The following is a 19,860-nucleotide window of genomic DNA, read 5'->3' on the forward strand; positions in this document are numbered from 1 at the left end:
GGTGTAGTCTGGGCAAGGAGCTGTGTGGCAGGAGTTGTAGTGTTTGGTCCTGAAGGAGGTTACACGGGTTCCGGGCTTTTCCCACCCAGTCTTAAGAGGCAGCAGACATGGACCACTCTTTGTTTGTGGGTGCTGTCCTGGCGCCTCCCAGTCATTAGATCCCTGAGCGCTAACCAGGTGTTTGCTGCTCATTTAGCTCTTTTGTTCTTGACTCTGTTCTGTTAAAATCACCGTTTAGAACGTTTTGGTTTAGTAAGGTGGAGGGTAGTGAACAAGCAGCAGTTTTCTGTAGGCAAACTAGTATTTAAACCTGTGGCCCCAAGTCAAATTCAAGCTGAGACTATTCTATTGTAGTGTTTGGGCAATTAGTAAGGGCTGTGTTTGAATTCCAGATACTCTTCAGTGCATCGCAGAGATGCTGCAGATCACCAAGCAAGCCATGGGGCTGGATGTTCCCATAGTTGAGAAGAAGCTTGAGAGGTCAGTATTGAGAGAAGACATCATTTAGAGCCAGATGCAGGAGTGCACACCTGAAATCCAGCATCTGTGAGGTGGATGAGTTCAAGGCCAGACTGGGTATAGAGACTTAAAACAGGAACAAAACCCCACCCAAACAGCAGCAAAATACCTCACACACTACATAAATGCACTAATATATCATGGTTCTTAAGAAATACAACTTAAAACACCATGGGGTGCTGGCATTAAAGGCTTATGCCACCAGACCCATTTATGCTGTGCTGGAGACTGAGCACATGGTTTCATGCATGCCAGGGAAGTCTCCTACCAACCGAGCCAAAGGCCCTTTGTTTTGGGGAGACGGGCTTCAATTCTTGATGTTGCCTCAGCCCTAGAATGCAGGGATTGGAGTGTACACCGCCTAGCTGTGCTAGGTTAGCCCTCTGTTGACTGTACCTTCTCTCACTCTGGAACCCTGAAGAAGCTTCAGGGTCCTTCTGTTTTGTTGCCTGTTAAAATGAGATAATGAATGTCAGAAAGGTTGCAGATTGAATGGTAATGTACTAGCACATAGCCTTAAAAATCCAACTGGCAAAAAGTTTGGTTGCCGCCTTTTATCTTCTCATGCTTAGTTGATTTCCTCAGAAGAGGGACCAGGAGGATGCACTGAGGGAGACTGCTTCCTCGTTTGCCACTCTTGACCCTGCAGCACCTTAGAGACCTTATTTTCAGCTTAAGGAATTCTTAACTGACCCAGGTTTTTATTTTCTCAAGTGACATGGTACTTCTATTTCGATATCCATATGTGTTTAATGCAAATACTAGCCTTTCCATGAGTACTTAGCTAAGCAATACGTGTAAAACTGATGAAACATGGCTCACAGGGCCTAAGACAAAGTCCTTCTGCTTGGACCACAAGTGATGCTCTCTGAGCTCTAAAGTAACCAGAGGGCACGTCCCAATGTCATGAGTATACAGAGAAATGCAGGGTTTTAAGCAGATGTTCCTACCAGCAGGTTATTTCACATTTACAGTATGTGGGCTTTTCCTTCTGAGCACTGCTCAGGCGCTAGGGTAGGAGAGCTGTTCCTGTCCATTCTTAATGGCGACAGCTACTCGGGCACCTACTCTTCCCGCAGTGCTCGTGGTAGGTGATCCTGCATGAGCTGAGTGCTGATGTGCACACAGGGACATCTGATGACAAAGGAGAGAACACAGATTAACTATATTAGATAGCCCAGATCCATCCTGAGGCTTGGGGTTCCTGCAGGTTCCCACTGCAGCAGCTTAGACCTGCATGTGTGGTACAGCCACCGCACTAGACTTTCACTTGTCAGAACAGCAGCCTCATGCCACACGAGGCCCCAGTTCAGTTATGCTGAAATCACACTACTGCACACTAACCACTTTAAAGACCTCGTGCAAAAGGAACAAGATCCAAGTCTCTGTATGTCTGTGTTGAATTGTAGTATTCAGTGTGTAAGTAAACCTTTGATTCTACCTGCTCTAATGTGGCGGCTACAAAGTTTTAGTTATATCCCTGTCTTTCTATCAGCTGGTGTTTAGTGTCAACTGCAGGTATTTGGGTTTATCAGTTAGCAGTGCCCTGCTCCCAAGAGATCTGGGCTACTTACAAAGCATTTAGTGGTATTAGTTGGTGTATTTTGGATTCCATGAGAAATTAACTTCTTTCTCTTCTAACTTACAGGAAAAGCAGTAAGCCTCACGAAGACATCATTGGTATCAGATCCCAAAATCAAGGCTCTCTGGCCCAGGGGAAAAGCTTTTTAATGAGCAAATTTTCATCTCTAAATCAAAAAGTGAAGCAGACCAAATCCAACGTGAACATGGGCAACCTACGGAAATTAGGAAACTTTACAAAGCCTGAAATGAAAGTGAACTTTCTAAAGCCAAACCTAAAAGTCAATCTTTGGAAGTCAGACAGCAGTCTTGAGACCACGGAAAACCCGGGAGCGATGGATAATAATAAGGCCCAAGGGGAGTCTGATGGGGACATGTCTTCAGATAATGAGTCTTACCACTCCGATGAATTCCTTACCAACTCTAAGTCTGAGGAAGACAGGCAGCTAGCCGATTCTTTAGAGAATGTAGGGCCGATAGATTATGTTCTCCCAAGCTGTGGTATTATTGCTTCAGCTCCTCGACTAGGCAGCCGATCCCAGTCTGCCAGCAGCACTGACGTCAGCATTCCTGTCCCCTCAGAAGCTACTGTTGGTCATGGAAGTGGACCTGGAAAAGGCCAGGAGTCTCCCTTGAAGAAAACCCCTTCTGCTGACAACATACATGTACTGACTGGCTTTGCCAAGCCTGTGGATGTCTACTGCCACAGATTCGTACAGGATGCACAGGACAAAATGTCTGAGCTGTCAGAGACCAGGTCTGTGTCTCACAATAGTGAGGAAGGAAATCAAAAGACTAACCCTGTTTCTAATGAAGAAAACCAGTTGGAACCTGTGGGACTGGTGCCTTCTCGACCATCCCAGTTAAATGTCTCCTGTTCTTTGGCAGGCCCACAGTTTTTGTCAGTTGAACCAGCACATCCAGGGGTCTCTCAGCAGAGCCCCAGTTCCGGGTCCAGCCTGCTGGAACTGGAGGCAGGGCTTTGTGTGACCCCTTCTCCAGAGAGTGGCAGCAGAGCAGTCTCTCCCTTTGCAAAGATCCGCAGCTCCATGGTCCAGGTTGCTAGTATTACCCAAGCTGGGCTAACACATGGGATAAATTTGGCAGTGGCCAAAGTTCAAAAGAGTCCAGCAGAACCTGAAGTGGTCAATGAAATTCAGCAAAATGAACTTAAAAATATGTTTACACAATGCCAGACACGAATAATTCGAATTTAGATTTTAGTCACAATCTTAAGGTTTTTATTTAAAAACTCAAAATGAAGTTTTCACCTACTGGACTTTTTTTTTTTTTTAAAGAAACAGTTTCTCTGTGTATCCCTGACTGTCCTGGAACTTGCTCTGTAGACCAGGCTGGCCTTGAATTTAGTCCATCTGCCTTCTGAGTACTGGAATTAAAGGCTTGCCCCACTAACGCCCAGCCATTTCAGGCTATTTTAACCAGTACTGCGTTTATGGATTACAAATTCTAATTACATTGTTGACTGGCACTTGTTTTACAAGGAGTCTGAACCTGAGCAAATTCCCAGATGTCCAGACTACAAGTGACCATCTTAGACTGTAGACCAGCCTAGCAAATACACAACAGAGTGGTTTGTTGATCTCATTTGGGAAGGTTCAGGAAAAGAACCAAACTGGTGTTTGGAGGAAAAGGGGAGCTAGTCTCGGAAGCAGATGCAGTGTGGATCCACCATGTAAAGTTAGCGTTCTCCCGCTCCGTCAGTTCATTCCTGTACGCTGCCCTAGACGGGAAATTAGACATTTAGATTTTAGTGACTTTTACTAGTGTGCAGAAGTATCTAAATTTTTTTAAAAGTAGTTTTACCGGCTTAACCATTCTCTATGAAGTTGAGAACCAATAATGGTAAACAATGTATTTTCTTTGATTCCAATTTCTCCTGTATTCTTTTTTTCTCTCCCAAATTCCTGAACACACACGGGCTTGCCTGTCATAAAGCCCACCTGCTTCAGGAACAGAAGATCATGTATACTGACTGACTCTAGGAATCTCTAGAAAATCAAGTTTTAACTCTTTCAAGAGGGACACTTAGCATCTTTTTTAGGTTCAAGAACCTAAAATGCAGGTTAATACTGGTTTTCTAAGTGACTGGCCACCAAGATGACTGGCCTCTGCACCCCAGAGAAGGCTGTATGGCACATTCCAGCAAGCACCGGCGTCTGGCATCCTTAGAGCCTTACCCTTGTGAAGTGACTCAGTTGAACATTCTGTCTGCTGTGACCTGATAAGCATTCCGTTTTTGTTATTTATTGAAGTGTCGAGTCCTGTGACTGTTAAAGTACCACTGTAGCTCGAAGCATCAATGTGTATGAGAATTCCTTGTACAGCATTTAACAGTACTTTGGTTTTCAAAGAATTCATAAGTGACAAGTGTGCTACAACCAAACACTTGTTTTGAACTTTTTTGATTAAAGTGTTCTTATTTTAAAAATGGAAACTGTATTTTAAGTCCCAAACATTAAAAACTAGATGCTGCAGTCTGTCCTTTCCCCTCTTTTCCTTCAGGCTCTGGATCCAGGTAGTTAAGTGCTGGCAGCTGGGTTGGGGTGGGGGTTGGGTTTGCACAGAGGTGACCCACAGGAAAATCCGGCAACACAAGTGAAGGCAATGGTTTTTTCCAAATAGGCCATAGATGCCTGGTCAGGGCTGCAGCTTGCCTTGACACAGAGCTATGAACATGAACATCCTTTGTGTAGGCCAGAAGAGACGGTGCCTCAAAAGGCTGAAGGTTCTGGTCTCTTCTAGTTTGACTTGGGTAGACGACATCCTGTGCTTCTAATTCATGAAAAACGCCCACGGGTACTGGTAATTTGAAGTTTTATTTACTGGACATGGTTACTCAAGGGAACTTTTCTGTAAGATCAAGCAAAATTATGACTTCTCTTTGGTAAATTACAGTTTACATTGGTACAGTTTGACAAGACAAACTAAAAACTTTGTTCTAGGACAAAAAAGTATTTTCAAAAATCTATGTGAACATCTTATTTTCAAAGGTTTAAGGAAGAGCTTGTCTACCAGTTATAAAAATGAAAACCAGTTAGAATTCTAATATGAACATTATTTACATTAGCTTAGAAAAATAGATTTGAGGTTAGGAAAGAACGCTGAACAACTAGTAGTCTGTACTTCCTCTCATCAGGTTAATTCCTTGACTTATCAAGGCTGACCCTGTTTCCTTGGTTAACAATGTCAATGCAAGCCTCTTCAGCAGGAAAAAGATAAGGGACCACTGAACTCACCTGTTTCCAAATGAATTCATCTTCAAGCGCACCACAGAGAGCTTAAAAGCACTATTCTAACCTTTCTGAAGATTACTGTTGCCACAATTCTATATTAATTTGCAAATTATAAGTAATAACTTTTATTTGAAAATATGCATATCAAAATGAATAGGTCTGAGGAAGCCTACTTGTAATGTATGGGCCTTTACCGCACTAGCAAATGATGTTACCCATCTAACACACTTGGAAGCTATCTGATAAACTTATATTAAAAGCTCAAAATCCAGCATGATCATCAAATCAGCTAAATAATGAGGAAAATGATTCAAAGTCACTCCCCCCCCCACACACACAACAGGCTAAGGATGCAGCTTAGTGGTAGAGAACGCGTCTCATGTGAGTGGCCAGAGTTCAATACACAGCACCAGAAAAAAAGATTAAATCAAGTCTTTCATGCTCGGACAAGGTTCCCTTCAGAGTCCCTTAAAATGACAGTTCCCAAATGCCGGGTGTGAGAGGAGCTAAGAACAATGTAGTGACCTGAATCACAGAGCCGCATCTGAGGGTGTCCTTTCATGGAAACAAAATGGTGATCACATTTTGGCAAAATCAATTGGCAACACTACTCCAGAAATCTCTGGAAGTATTACTAGTGTATGAAATCTAAAAGTTGGGGACGCCTGCCATGGAAAAGCCTACTTCTGCAGGTTATTAACAGCTGCTAAGGGGGGGAAAGTATCTGTCCAGATGTGGATACTGACACTAGAGAGCTCACGAATTAATGCCAAGTGCGTCCCGACTAGATAAACTCAGACAGACTGCACTCACACAGGCGTGGATGCACAGCTCCAGGGGAATGGCAAGTGCGTCCCGACTAGATAAACTCAGACAGACTGCACTCACACAGATGTGGATGCACAGCTTCAGGGGAATGGCAAGTGCGTCCCGACTAGATAAACTCAGACAGACTGCACTCACACAGATGTGGATGCACAGCTCTAGGAGAATGGCAAGTGCGTCCCGACTAGATAAACTCAGACAGACTGCACTCACACAGATGTGGATGCACAGCTCTAGGGGAATGGCAAGTGCGTCCTGACTAGATAAACTCAGATAGACTGCACTCGCACAGGTGTGGATGCGCAGCTTCAGGTGAAGCCGGCACTCCAAGAGTCTGGCCTAAGCTGTAGCTACGGCTAAGGAAATGGTATGATCAGCAACATTATCATTATTAAACCTTTAATATCAAATACATTTTTGTACATCATAACTAATTATAAAACAAACTCCAAAACTGCATAAAACCAGTAAGGTAAAAGCCCTTACAGAGAATCATATAAACTTTAGGTGTCACCAGGCTTGATTTCAGGAAAAGTCATTGTTTTTTGCCTACAAATCACCTATAAAACAGCATGGTATAAACAGGTCTGAGCTGTGCAGCACGGAGGCTGTAGCTTGCCCGTTCTTCTCCAGTTCAGACTCTAAAGCTCATTCCCGTTCACACACTTGTGCTGCTGAAGCCTGTGTTTTCTGGACGACTCCAGCTGCTTTGCTCTCAGCCATCGCTCTCGTGACAGTGTGGTCTGGCCAGCGCTCAGGGACAGAAACCTGGTTTGAAGTTTAAAAATTACCTAGAGTTAGGAAGATTATCTTAAAGTTTTAAGAACTAGGAAATCTTTGAAGCCCATCAGGAGACAAGAACATGGCTACTACACACGAGCAAAGGCCAGGTGTGACCTCACAAAGAAGCCCCGAGGAGCCAGAATGAGAGGGTCTCACTCTTAAAGACTGTGCCCCTGCTGAGACCACTGGTAAATGTAAACCCTGCAGTAAGTACTTCCACCAGGTGGGTATTCTTGATGATGATGATGCAGCCCGAATGCCCTTTCCTCTCCCTCCTCTCCACCCAGCCTCTCCTCCACTCTACACCCACCCCGTCTACTCCTCCTCTTCTATTTAGAAAAGTGCAGGCCTCCCATGGATATCATCCATATATCAATTGCAGTAAGACTAATCCCCCCCCCCCCCCGCAACGTATTAAGACTGGACAAGGTATGAGGAAAGGGGTCCCAAAAGCTGGCAAGAGTCAGAGACAGCCCCTGCACCCACTGTTAGGAGTCCCACAAGAAGACCAAGCTACACATCTGTAACATACAAGCAGAGGGCCTAGGCCAGTCCAGTCTCTATGGGCTCCTATGAGCCCAGGTTAGTTGGTTCTGTGGGTTTTCTTGTGTCCTTGAACCCTATTGGCTCCTACCTTCCTTCCACCCCCTCTTCCACGGGGTTTTGTCTATGTTTGTGGGAGGCCCAGGGCTGATATCAGGAATCTTCCTCAACCACTCCCTGCTTTATTCATTGAAGCAAGGTCTCTCAACTGAACCCAGAGCTTACTGATATGACCGGACTGGTCAGTTTGTTCTGGGATTCCTCATGGCCATGCATACCCAGATTTTAGGTGGAATCTCAACTTCAGTCCTCAGGCAAAAGCTTTAGGCATCTGCTCAGCCCAGGAAGGTATCTTTGAAGGAAATCAGAACTGCACACAGCCAAGAGAACAGGGAATTATGAGGCCAGGCGGTGGTGCAGGTCTTTAATCCCTGCACTTGGAAGGCAGAGGCAGGCGGATCTCTCTGGCCCAGGCTAGTCTACAGTGAGTTCCAGGGCAGCCAGTACTGTTACACAGAGACACCCTGTCTCGAAAAACCAAAGGAAGAAGGGGACTGTGGAGGAGAGCGCCACTTACCGAGCCACCACAAGCAGCTGGTGGAGATCATCTGCTGTGATACTCTGAGGGTCGTTTTTACGCATTTCCACGAAGTCATCTTCAACCGCCTTTACCAAAAGAGCAATATACTTGTAAGTCTTCCTTCAAACCTCTGTAAGTACATTTCAAACTGTTTCCTTATCTTTATAAAGAGAAAGGAACATTGTCCTTGACTCAAGTAAAAATAGATGGGCAAAAAGAGGGAGAACCAAATTCAACCTCCATTACAGAATGCCGCATGGAAATTATTCTACACACAGCCCAGGCCCATTTGAGAATGCCAAACAGTCAGAGAAGCCAGCATCTTCCATGGTGTGAAGCCATTAAACAGGAAGAGACACCAGAAGCTGGCCCGGCAATGGGGGCTGCAGTGCACACCTGTAATCCCAGTAGTCAGAGAGCTGAGGGAGAAGGACCACAAGTTACAGGGCTGTCTGGGACCAACACAGCAGAACACAACCACTGCAGTCGGCTTTGTCAAAACCCCGGAAACTTCCAGTAACTTAGGAATCAAGAACACAAGTGGCTCTTGGTAAGACATTTCAACTTGTTTTGTTTTCAAACCCCACACCCCCACCTGAGGTAATGTCCTTGAAAACCAACAGCCTAGCAGACTGCTGGAACAGCGATGGAACAGCGGAACAGGCAGGGCTGGAGTTCCTTTAGTGCACCACTCACAGAGGACTGCTACTCTCATCTGTAAGGCTGTCATTACTTAATCAAACTTAAACCCCACTATACATGTTCTACTATTGTTACCGCTAATATTTGCTGTGCTTACTACACAAATTATGCACTGGAAAGGGTTGTATACAACACGTTATTATGCCATTATGTGCATGGAAGATATGGAAGTAGCCAGTTCCAAGTACCTACTGGGGGGACTCTTGAGCATGCATCACTCTTGGATGGGGGAGGGGGTGAGCCACTATATAAAGAATTAAAGGAGATATCAATAAGAAGAAAATAATGTTTAAAAAGAAGCAAATAGGAAATTCTATAGAAAAAAAATAAGGTAACTAATAGCAATAACAAATTGCTACGTATAGAAGATTTAAACAGGCACAAAAGTCAACCAACCAACTTCAAGACAGATAAAAAAGAGAAAAGGGAAAATGAACAGAGCTCCAAAGACCACCAAATTCACTGACCAAGTGACAGGAGGGCTAGCGGGAGAGGAAGCAGCAGGGGAACTGAAGGAAATAATGGCCTTAAACCTGAAGGGTGCTTGTTCAAGACATCATCAAATACTGTGCACACCAAGCTCAGCAAACTGCAGCAGGACAGACTCAATAGAAGCCCACCGGCATTTACTCAGGGTCTTGGAGGTGTGCTCCTTAAGGAGGAACGGCTGCTGACAACCCGGGGAACAGACTGTGGCACAGGATAAGAGCTTTAATCCCAACACTCAGGAGGCAGAGGCAGGCAGATCTCTCTTTAAAAAAAAAAAGGCTCAATGGCAGGTGCTTAACCTCATGAAGGCCCTGAGTTTCAAAGAAAACACACCCTCAAGAGACACTAGAGTCCTTCAGATAGGAACAGAAAGCCCAGTAAAGGCAACGGCACAGGGAAATGCTGACCAGTGTAAAGACAGGCAGGGTGGTGTCTGCCTAACCTCACGTTCCCTCCAAGTCCAAGTCTAGCTTGGGCTACATAGTAAAACCACAGATGACTCAAAAAAGCAACAAAAATTTTGTTTTCTTGTTTAAGCCTTTCCCCTCTGGTTTGAAAGGCAACTGCACAAAGTGATAATTAGGAGTTATGGGCACACAACACACAAGGGCATAATCTGTGAAGTGACAGCATGAACGAGGGAATGAAGGACAGACTGGAAAGGAGCAAATTTTCATGTAGTAGTGTAGTTACATCATCTGCCAATCCTAAAGAGACCAAGGCTCCTAACCTGATGAGGTAGGAGACAGACTGCTCGCTGCTCTGACAGACAAAGGAAATGGTTCTGATCCCTAGTGCTGAAAATAATTAAACCAAGCAAACAAAGCCAAAAGCAATTCAAATGCAGAAAGGAGGCGGCAACTAAGTAAAAAGGACAGAGAACGAATCCGCTTCACGCAGCAGATGACATACTAAAGGCTAGAGACGGCAAACACCAACTCTGCCTTACAGGAAACTGCGCTTAAGTCACATTAAGTGAACCCCAAAACTACAAGATTTCTTGCTGCGATGAAGACATACCTTGGTTATGTCATCTGAGATGTTGTAATCCAGAAATCTCAGGAGGGTCAGGTAGATGCGGAACTTGTTGAGCACAGACGGCAGGACAGCTGAGAGAAGGCTGTTCATGTACTCTTCCATGTTGGGCGGGATCAGCTGGGGCTGTAAGTGAATCTGGCAGTCTGCCTGGAAAGAGGAAATGAACTGATTTCCAAGGTCCTATGATAACCTACATTTAGAGGATGCAGCTCTCAACTTGGAAGGGAATTAGAAAATAGCAGGTATTTGAGGAGGGGAGTATTTTTAAAATCTTAGTGTACTCAATCTGCTGACTGCATCACAAAAGACATGAAACCATTGCAATGTGATTTTCTGTCTGGCTCAAGACAAGATCTTATCCTGTAAGTCAGGCTAGCCTTAAACGTTTGAGATGGACATAGCTCAGCTGGTGAGGATGTCCTCCAGCTCTACATCCCAGCCACTGCACGTGCACACATGCATCGCATGACCGGCAAAAAAAGGAACAAAGGGAGCAACAACAGCAGTCTGGATTATTAAGGGAAATTAGCTTCTCTTTATTTCTAGATATTACAGGCTCTCCTACTAGTAGCTTGTGATATTTGGGTTCTTAACAGTTATAAATTTTTACAATGAGGTAAAATGAGATACCAGATTCCCTTGTTAATAACTAGCAGCTACCATCTCCTTTTTTGTAACTTATCAGTGGAACTCAGAGCCTCACACAGACAGGCAAGTGCTTTACTACTGAGCTGTACTCACAGGTCTTTTGAGGTACGGGTCTTACTATGCCACCAAGGAAGGATGTGACTTGGCCACCTTCTCACCCCAGCCTCCTCAGAGTGTAGGATCACAGGCATGGACTAACACTCCAGGCTCACCCACAATTCATAAATAAATGCAACTTATTAAAATAATAAGCAGCACTGAGCTAAGGAAATGGTTCAGTCTGTGACGTGCACACCCTCGTGGGGCAGAAGAGATGGGGCAGCAATTTAGAGCACTTAACTACTTTACAGAGGACAGTTCGGATCCCAGCACACACACTGGGTGGCTCACAAATGCATTTAACTTTAGCTCCAAGGCTCCAACCCCCCAGTTCTGGTTTCTGTGGCTGTGCATGAGCATAGGCACACACCCACACTGATAAAATAGTAACACCTGGAGCTGCGGAGCTGGTTCAGTGGTTAGGAGCACTTGCCGTGCTCTTGCAGACCTTGGTCTGGTTCTAGCACATACATGGTGATTAACAGCCAACCCTAACTCCAGCTCCAGGGGATCAAATGCCCTCTTCTGTCCTCCATGGGCACCAGGGCATGTAAGTGGTGAACAAACATACATGTATGCACTCACACATAAAATAAAATATTAAATAAAGTGTGGCAAACACACATAAAATATGTTTTGGCTTGTTTTAGAAAGGGTCTCTCTGTGTAGTCCTGGAGCTCACTATGGAAAACAGCTGGTGTCCAGCTCAGAGATCTGCATGTCTCAAAAAAATAAACCTTCAACACACACACACACACACACAGCTTGAAGTCTAGCCTTAAACCCTAGAATCTACATAAAAATGCAGGGTATGTTGGTATACCCTTATAATCCTCAGGTGAATCTGTGGCTTGCTGGACCGTCAGACCAATTAGCCTACTTGGGTGGGTCCAGGCCAGTCAGAGACCCTGTCTCAAAAGGTGTACAGTTCCTGAGAAACAACACCCAAGGGCGACCTGTGGCCTTGACACACACTGCACAAGTGCCTGCTTCTGCACACAGGGACAATCTAAGCAACAGAAATGGACAAAGTGACAACAATAACCCTCCACTCAACCATGAGCTGTCATACCGGGAGCAGGGACCTCCCCTCAGATGTGATGAGGACGTTGATGTTGCACGGGAACTCCATCTGGTGGTAACTGAAGTCATAGTCCACCTTCTGCCAGGTTATCAGGTTGCTCAGGGCAGTCACATTATGAACACCTGGAAGAGCAAGACCGTTACTGGCAGTGATGTGATTTTAATCACATACTCAAATTAGTTTGGCTGACAATGATCTTAACACATGTGATTTTCTGCTGCTTAGATAAAGGTAACGGTAGCCAGGAACTTAACAAGTGCAATGTCAGTAAGCCAGGTGTTAGGTAATAAGCTCCAGCAGTACTGGACCAACCTGAACTTTCTGAGGCCAAAACTCACCCAACACTAATGCCAACACAAAGTGGGACTCTGGTAAGTTCATTACTTCCCAGGTCATGGTTATAAGATGGGAAATCATTTCTTTAGAAAGCAAGGTTGTTGAGTTTTCACAATTTATATATTTTTGAGAGAGGGTTGAAAGAAGCAGCCAGGCTAGCCTTGAACTCCTAGTTCTCCTGCCTCTACCTTCCAAGTGACAGGAATGTTGGTGGGTGCCACCACCCCTGGATAAACCTTCCTGATTTTAGGCTCCCCTTTGCCTTATAAATTCCCAGCGTTCATTATTTTTTCATCTATTTTTTGTGCCCCACCTCCTCCCAGCACAGAGTCACTACTCCCAGCACTGCATGCTCTTCATAGGAACAAGATCTAGCAGCTCTCTCGTCTTTTTTGGGGGGGTGGGGTGGGGGGATGACTGTGTAGTCCTGGCTGTCCTGGAATTCGCTCTGTAAACCAGGTTGGTCTCGATTTCACAGAGTTCCGCCTGCCCCTGCCTCCCAAGTACTGGGATTAAAGGTGTGGCCACCATCTCCCAGCTTGTTTTTTTAACATATTCCACAACTGAGGCTAGTTTAAACCAAATGGTCTATTTTCCTCCCCCAGAAATCATTAAAAATTATTTATGGGATGTATAAAATATTACATTAAATCTTTTCTACCCTTTCTGAGCTAACAGGCAACCAACAGAATATCATAATAAAACAGTTAGTATACATGCATGTTTTAAAAATATCTGGTAACTCTAAGTTTGCCTTAGAAGTCATTGCTAGGTCTGACTAAATGGAGCAAAGCCACAAGAGGACAGGAGGTTTGCATGCCTACCTGAGGTGTCCAACTGCCCCTGCTCTAGAAGAGTCTCATCAATGACCAGGGACGTGTTGTTGGGCAGCTGGAGGAGACCACTGACCAATCGGTTGGCTGTATAGTCTTTGTGGGGAATGAGTTTCAATTGGTTCATGTTTTCTATCGTCATCTGTAGACGAAAAGACTGAAACAGAAATTGTAATGAGGAAGGATCCAAGTTTCTCTATTAAGAAAATACACACAGACACATATTGAGTCAAAACACGTGTGCTTCATATGGTAAGACACCATTTCTAAGGGAAGAAGCTGTGGCCACACCACAAGCCATGCTTCTTACAGCTACTTGTTCTCCATCTTCAGCTGGGCCTGGAGCACGCTAGAGAGATAAGGCCAGCCAGAGATACAAAGAAAATTTGTGTGTGTGTGGTGGTTTTTTTTTAAGTCTTGATGAGTTTTACTCTGAAACAAGTGGTAGACAGTTCAAATATCAGACACCCAGAGGCTGAACTTTACTATTCCTTTAAGACAATCCACACTGCAGCCCAGAGCATGGCCTCCCATTCCTCCAGCCCCCACCACATTCGGCAGTCTCTTGTCTGCTCCGGACTCCTCTACTCATACATGGTGCAGCCTTCAGAAAAGCACAGGGTAGGGAGCCTGTGCAGGAAGAAGATCACAGCTAAAATTTAAGAGAATTTTTAAATACTTTGGCTTAATTTTCTTAGAAACGAGAGTGGAAATTGTTTACAGATTCAGAAGAAGTCCCAGAAGAGGTGGGGCTTGTCAAAAAAAAGGTGGCTGGCTGCAGAGATGGCTCAGTGGTTAAGAACACTTGTTCTTGCAAAGATATGGGTTCTACTCCCAACACCCATACAGAGGCTTCTAACTGTCCATAACTCCAGTGCCAGGGGACCAACACCCTCTGCTGGTTCCCCTGGGCACCTGGCATGTACATGCTGCACCGACATACATGCACACATCTCAAAACAAAGAAAAGAGTGGCCAGGTGCTGGGGCTGAGACAGAACCACAGGCAGGACACATATAACCAGTAGTCAAAGCTGAGTGTTCTATTACAGAGAGGAGCACTGAGAAAGGGCCTAGTGCCAGATGAAAGAGGAGACGGGGTCAGTGAAAAACAAAACAAGGAAAAGTAACCAGAACAAAATGCAAACACACACCACACTGTCACTTCTCAGCCCCTTCCTGTACCCTCTCCCATGTAAAAATGTAGCCTGAGAACCCCTGGGCTCACAACTGACAGCTGGATGGCCTCTGGTGCCACTTTGTGTCTGAGAGCTGGTATTACACCAGCTTCTTCGCGGACATCCCTTACTCCAAGTAGGAGAGAGGAAGGACATGACCCCAGCTAGGCAGCCACCAGGTCAGCTCCAAAACCATCCATGAGTCTTAGGCCATTCTGTATAGATGGGCATATGGGCACCACCAGTGTCTCCTATCCCATTTCAAGTGCTTCGTTGTCCTGCCATGAAATTTTTTTAAAAGATTTATTATGTATAAAGTGTTCTGCCTGCATGTATGCCTGCATGCCAGAAGAGGGCACTAGATCTAATTACAAATGGTTGTGTGTCACCATGTAGTTGCTGGGAATTGAACTCAGATCCTCTAGAAGAGCAGTCAGTGCTCTTAACCTCTGAGCCACCTCTCCAGCCTTCTGCCATGAATTTTTAAAGCACACACCAGCAATTACTTTCTTGGTCTTGTACTACAAACACATAAAACTCAGAGAGCTTATTTCAGGAGCTGTGGGTTTTGGGAACTGCTAAGACCCTGTTACAGGGTTTATGAATAGGTCACACATTTACCCTCACTCCTTCAAAATGGAAGACAGATGAGTTTTACAATAGAGAATGTACAAACGCCAGCACAGGCTTTCAGATACTACACCAGCTATCATCGACAACACCCCAGATCAAAACACATCACCATGGGTGCAAATGCAGAAATGGACTAGAAAATCTAGGGGGAAACCCCAAACAGTGTCAGTTTTATGACTATTTTGATAAATATAATGAATTATTCAATATAGAAATTAGTGAAAGCATAGCCTGTTGAGTAAGTGGCCCCAAGTCCTTGGGACTCTGCTGCTTCTGCAGGGCCAAGCACAGCATGACGGGTTGTTCAGTGAAGGGCCTGCCTGGCTTCACTTTTTAAGACCCAAAGAAGTGGCCAGCATTTTTAGATAGACCACTCATCAGAGCAACTCCTTTACCCCCAAGATCCCAACACACAAATGGTACACACCAGATGGTTCCAAACCGTACCTAACTGGGCCATGGAGATGGGCAGCTGAGAGAACTCAGCTTATTTAGATCTCAAGTTTAATATGTATACAAAGGGCCAAACTGAAGGGACAAACTGGCAGCGGCAGGAAGCGTGATCTTGAGGGAGTTACTGCCATTGCATTAATGTTTAGATTTACAAATTTGTGCTGGGCCAATCAGTGTCAATGCTGAGGGTACATTTTAAATTATGTCAGTTGGCAGGTGTTGTCGCTTGTCAATGAGATCCACAAGGAACACAAAGTTAGTACTTGAGGTGAGTAGAAAATAATTGGCTTTGTTGTTCATAATACTTTATCAGAATATTATCTTACTGCTGGAACAAGGTGTTGAATGATCCGATAGAGGTGTTCTGTGAAGGTGCTATTTTGTGGGCAGCCACTCAGGTTAACTGTAAATTTTCCTAGTGGAAGAACATCTCTTCTTGTATATCTAGAAGAGGGGAAAAGAAAAAACAAAACAAAACAAACAAAAACAAAGGTAAGATACTGAAATACCAGCATTAGACATTTTGCAGAAGCAGGAAGAAATGGCTTAGTGGTGAAGAGCACTGGCTGCTTTTCCAGAGGACCAGGGTTCAATTCCCAGCACCCGCACAGGAGCTCACAGCCGTCCTGAGAACTCAAGAAGAAGACACCCTCTTCTGGCTTCCACCAGCACTGCATGCACAGATATGCAGAACTAAAGAAGAAGATGCCCTCTTCTGGCTTCCACCAGCACTGCATGCACAGATATGCAGGCAAAAGAGCCATACACACGAAATAAAAATAAATTTAATGGTTTTTGCAGAACACCAGCTATTTTATCTATCAGAACAGCAGCAGTTAAAGAATAATCAATACTTAAACGACTGCTCACATGCCTTTTCATCCCTCTCCAAACATTTCAAGGTGGGCAGTATTAATAACTCTGAAGTACAAGTAGAGCACCCTGATCCAAAATACTGAAACTTAAGTGCTTCAGAACGTTTGCAAACTTCCCTGGCTAAGCATGCCTAGTGTGAGCTGGTAGCTACTGCTTCCCAGTGTGACTTCAGCAGTATGCCTGTGGCTCAGCTACTTCAAACTTCCCAGCACTTCAGGCTTTTCCATTAGGGATGTGCAACCAGTCAAACCATGACAGAGCTCTGACGTGAGCCCTGCTTCCAGGCATTACCTACTGTCTTGGATGCCACCGGGAGAAAGGAAGGAGTTACACTGGAAGGATGCTGACTGTAACAGCATTTACTTACACATGTGCGTGCACACACGCACGCACAAAGTGTGAAGGTCTAACATTTTGGGAAAAGGTTACAGTATGGCACAAATATAATGAAATAGCACACAGTCTTTAGAAAGCTTGTCAAGAAGGCAGGGTGTGGTTGCATACCCTCAATCCTAGCACTCAGGAAACAGAAGCAAAAGGATCTTTATGAGTTCCAGAGCTAGCCTGGACTATATAGAAGGTTCCAGGCCAGGACTTCATAGTGACAGCCTATGTTCAAAAAAACAAAAAACAAAACAAAAAAAACCCCACAAAACAAAAAACAAAAAAAAAACAAAAAACAAAAACAAGCAAAAAAAAAGGGAAAACGGAGCTAACTAAGCATTAAATAGAAAAAAACAAGGTAAGGATCTGTGCTTTAACCACAAGTGACACCCACATTAGTAAACATAACACGTGGATATAAACCAAAGAATACACACAAGTAGTAAATGGGAAGAGACTGGCATGGGAGAGCGGGCAATTTTCTTCCCGATATTAGGCTACATTACTTTTTAGAGCAAAACAAAAAAACCTGTTGTGGGGTGGCAGCACATGACTTTAATAGTCTCAGGAGGCAGCCGGGCGGTGGTGGCGCGTGCCGTTAATCCCAGCACTCGGGAGGCAGAGGCAAGTGGATCTCTGTGAGTTCGAGGCCAGCCTGGTCTACAAGAGCTAGTTCTGGGACAGGCAGCAAAGTTACAGAGAAACCCTGTCTCGAAAAAAAAAAATAGTCTCAGGAGGCAGAGACAGGCAGATCTCTGAGTTTAAGGCCAGTCTGGTCTACAGAGCAAGAGCCAGGACAGCCAGGACTACACAGAGAAACCTCATCTCAAAAAAAAAAAATTAGAAGGAAAAAAGGGGTGTGTGTGGAGGAGATAAAGTCAATATACAAACTAAAAAGAAACAAAGACAGGCATCACTGCTTAAAAGCAAAGCCTGGAGAAGTATAATACAAATGGGTATGGGTATGCAACTCAGTGGTAAGGCACAAGGAGACCCTGGGTTAAGCTACATTCCCATAAAGAAGGGGAAAAAGAATGCAGAAAAGATACAACAGTTCGTTTCACTCATCAGTCATGTACTGTCTGATCTTGCCTCTAATGTTTACTAAGAGGACACAATCAAAATGTTTTGTGTGGGGCTGGAGAGATGGCTCAGTGGTTAAGAGCATTGCCTGCTCTTCCAAAGGTCCTGAGTTCAATTCCCAGCAACCACATGGTGGCTCACAACCATCTGTAATGAAGTCTGGCACCCTCTTCTGGCCTGCAGGCATACATACAGACAGAATACTGTATACATAATAAATAAATATTAAAAAAAAAACAAACCCAAAAACAAAACAAAAAAAAACCACAAAATGTTTTGTGTGAAACTAAGACACGGTGAAAAAGAATCTGTATTTGGTGCAACATTTGTTCTATGGAACAAGAAAAATCCATTTGAATATGGAGCTGACACAACAAACAACCGAAACCACACTTGTTCCATTCCGCTCTCTACCCCACACCGCAGTTCCCACGAAGAGCACAGCACTTACACTGTTGAGATGAGATGTAATATAAGGTATTCTGCAGCCAAACTATCTCCCAAGAGTGCATGAGTGAGGAATCCAAGCAGCTCTGCTCTGACTGGAGACAACTCAGACATGAAACTGGATACAACTGCGGAAGGAAGGAACAAAGGAAATGAGAGTACGCACACCAGCTCTGCACCAGTGCAAGAACAGGAAGGAACACTACATTTCTGGGGACAGTGAGCATGAACTTAGAATAATCGTCAACAAATGAGGCCAATATTAGAGTGGGCAAGATGGCTCAGAAAATAAAGGCATCTGACACCAAGTTCAATGACCTGATAACCTAAGTTTGATCCAACGACCCACATCGTGGAAGGAGAGACTTCTTTATGTTCTTCTCTTACGTCCACATGCACGCCCTGGCACATGCATGCTCTACATCCCCCCACAAACAAAAGACAGGCTTTCTCTGTGGAGCCTGTCCTGGAACTCTCTCTGTAGACTAGGCTGGCCTCGAACTCACGGAGATCTGCCTGTCTCTGCCTTCCGAGTGCTGGGATTAAAGGAGTGCACTACCACCACCTAACCTTAGGCTTCATGTCAATGACAGAATAAAAGAGAAAATGGGGCAAAGCCACAGATGTTACTAGAGAACTCACTCTGCTGAGCAGGGACTATGGCCCACATGGAGGTGAAACTGCCTGCCACTCATGGGCCCGACACTTACACTTACAGGTTCTGCTCTCCTCCTTGTTAAGGCAAGTGGGTAACAAAGGATTGATGTGCTGCAGCTTCTGGGCTAAAATGACATGAATTCTTGGCACTAACGAAGCTGGAGGACTGTGCACCCTCTGCTCCTCTGCCATGTCTGAGCACTCCATGGGGTCCAGCAGTGCAGAAGCATCCCTGTGGAGATACCAAATAGCAAAGAAGTACAAACGACAAGCACTCTGAAGACAGACTCAGAATCCTGCTCATGGGATGCTCCATCTCCCAAGGCAGAATGCGGCCCCTCAATCTAAAATGTTTCTCATCACTCAGAAGTGCTGGGTCGTGGCACAGCACAATGGGTGTCCTCTACTGCCCAGGACCACTGTGTTCAACTCAGTGAGTGAACAGTGCCATGTGCACGACAGAGGATGTCATTCACAAGACCATTTCAAATCAGGGGTTCCCTGAATTCTCATCACATCGCAACCCTGGGATCCTTTTCTCCAAAGCCACAAGAGCTTATTATTGAGTGTGGAGAATCATTCCCCTCTATCTTGTTAATGATCTTTGCTAAATTTTATTCTCATGTGATGCTCCACCACACTTCAAAGTGTGGGCAAGTGATTAAAATGATGTGAACATTGAGGTTTGCTAATCAATTCAAATATGATAGTCTCACTCTGCAGCCACTGAACAAATGACTAAAATGCGTGAAGTCTTCAACTATACTATACACAACGGTCAACACTATACATACAAACTCCATCAGATCTCACAGTTCACAAAGTCTACCGCAGTC

At 44.7% G+C, this 19,860-nt stretch overlaps 2 protein-coding genes across 4 annotated transcripts in view; one reads left to right on the forward strand and one right to left on the reverse strand.

Moving 5' to 3' along the window:
- Inpp5f (inositol polyphosphate-5-phosphatase F) overlaps positions 1-4,595 on the forward strand; it is an 83,477-nt gene extending 78,882 nt beyond the window's left edge. Inside the window, exons 19-20 of one of the 2 annotated variants that reach the window (XM_075972450.1) lie at positions 393-480; positions 2,168-4,595. In XM_075972450.1, coding sequence (XP_075828565.1) covers positions 393-480; positions 2,168-3,317 — 1,238 coding nt within the window. In that variant the 3' untranslated portion in view covers positions 3,318-4,595. The remainder of the gene's footprint in view (positions 1-392; positions 481-2,167) is intronic. The other variant, XM_075972454.1, reaches the window with a different exon arrangement.
- A 323-nt stretch (positions 4,596-4,918) lies between these two features.
- Mcmbp (minichromosome maintenance complex binding protein) overlaps positions 4,919-19,860 on the reverse strand; it is a 44,961-nt gene continuing 30,019 nt past the window's right edge. The window contains exons 9-16 of one of the 2 annotated variants that reach the window (XM_075972456.1): positions 19,078-19,256; positions 18,372-18,495; positions 15,904-16,021; positions 13,306-13,471; positions 12,134-12,267; positions 10,297-10,461; positions 8,083-8,171; positions 4,919-6,947 (exon numbers count right to left, since the gene is read on the reverse strand). In XM_075972456.1, the coding sequence (XP_075828571.1) occupies positions 6,821-6,947; positions 8,083-8,171; positions 10,297-10,461; positions 12,134-12,267; positions 13,306-13,471; positions 15,904-16,021; positions 18,372-18,495; positions 19,078-19,256 (1,102 nt within the window). In that variant the 3' untranslated portion in view covers positions 4,919-6,820. The remainder of the gene's footprint in view (positions 6,948-8,082; positions 8,172-10,296; positions 10,462-12,133; positions 12,268-13,305; positions 13,472-15,903; positions 16,022-18,371; positions 18,496-19,077; positions 19,257-19,860) is intronic. The other variant, XM_075972455.1, reaches the window with a different exon arrangement.

This window comes from Microtus pennsylvanicus, chromosome 5, assembly GCF_037038515.1.
Source record: "Microtus pennsylvanicus isolate mMicPen1 chromosome 5, mMicPen1.hap1, whole genome shotgun sequence".
Classification (NCBI taxonomy): Eukaryota; Metazoa; Chordata; class Mammalia; order Rodentia; family Cricetidae; genus Microtus; species Microtus pennsylvanicus.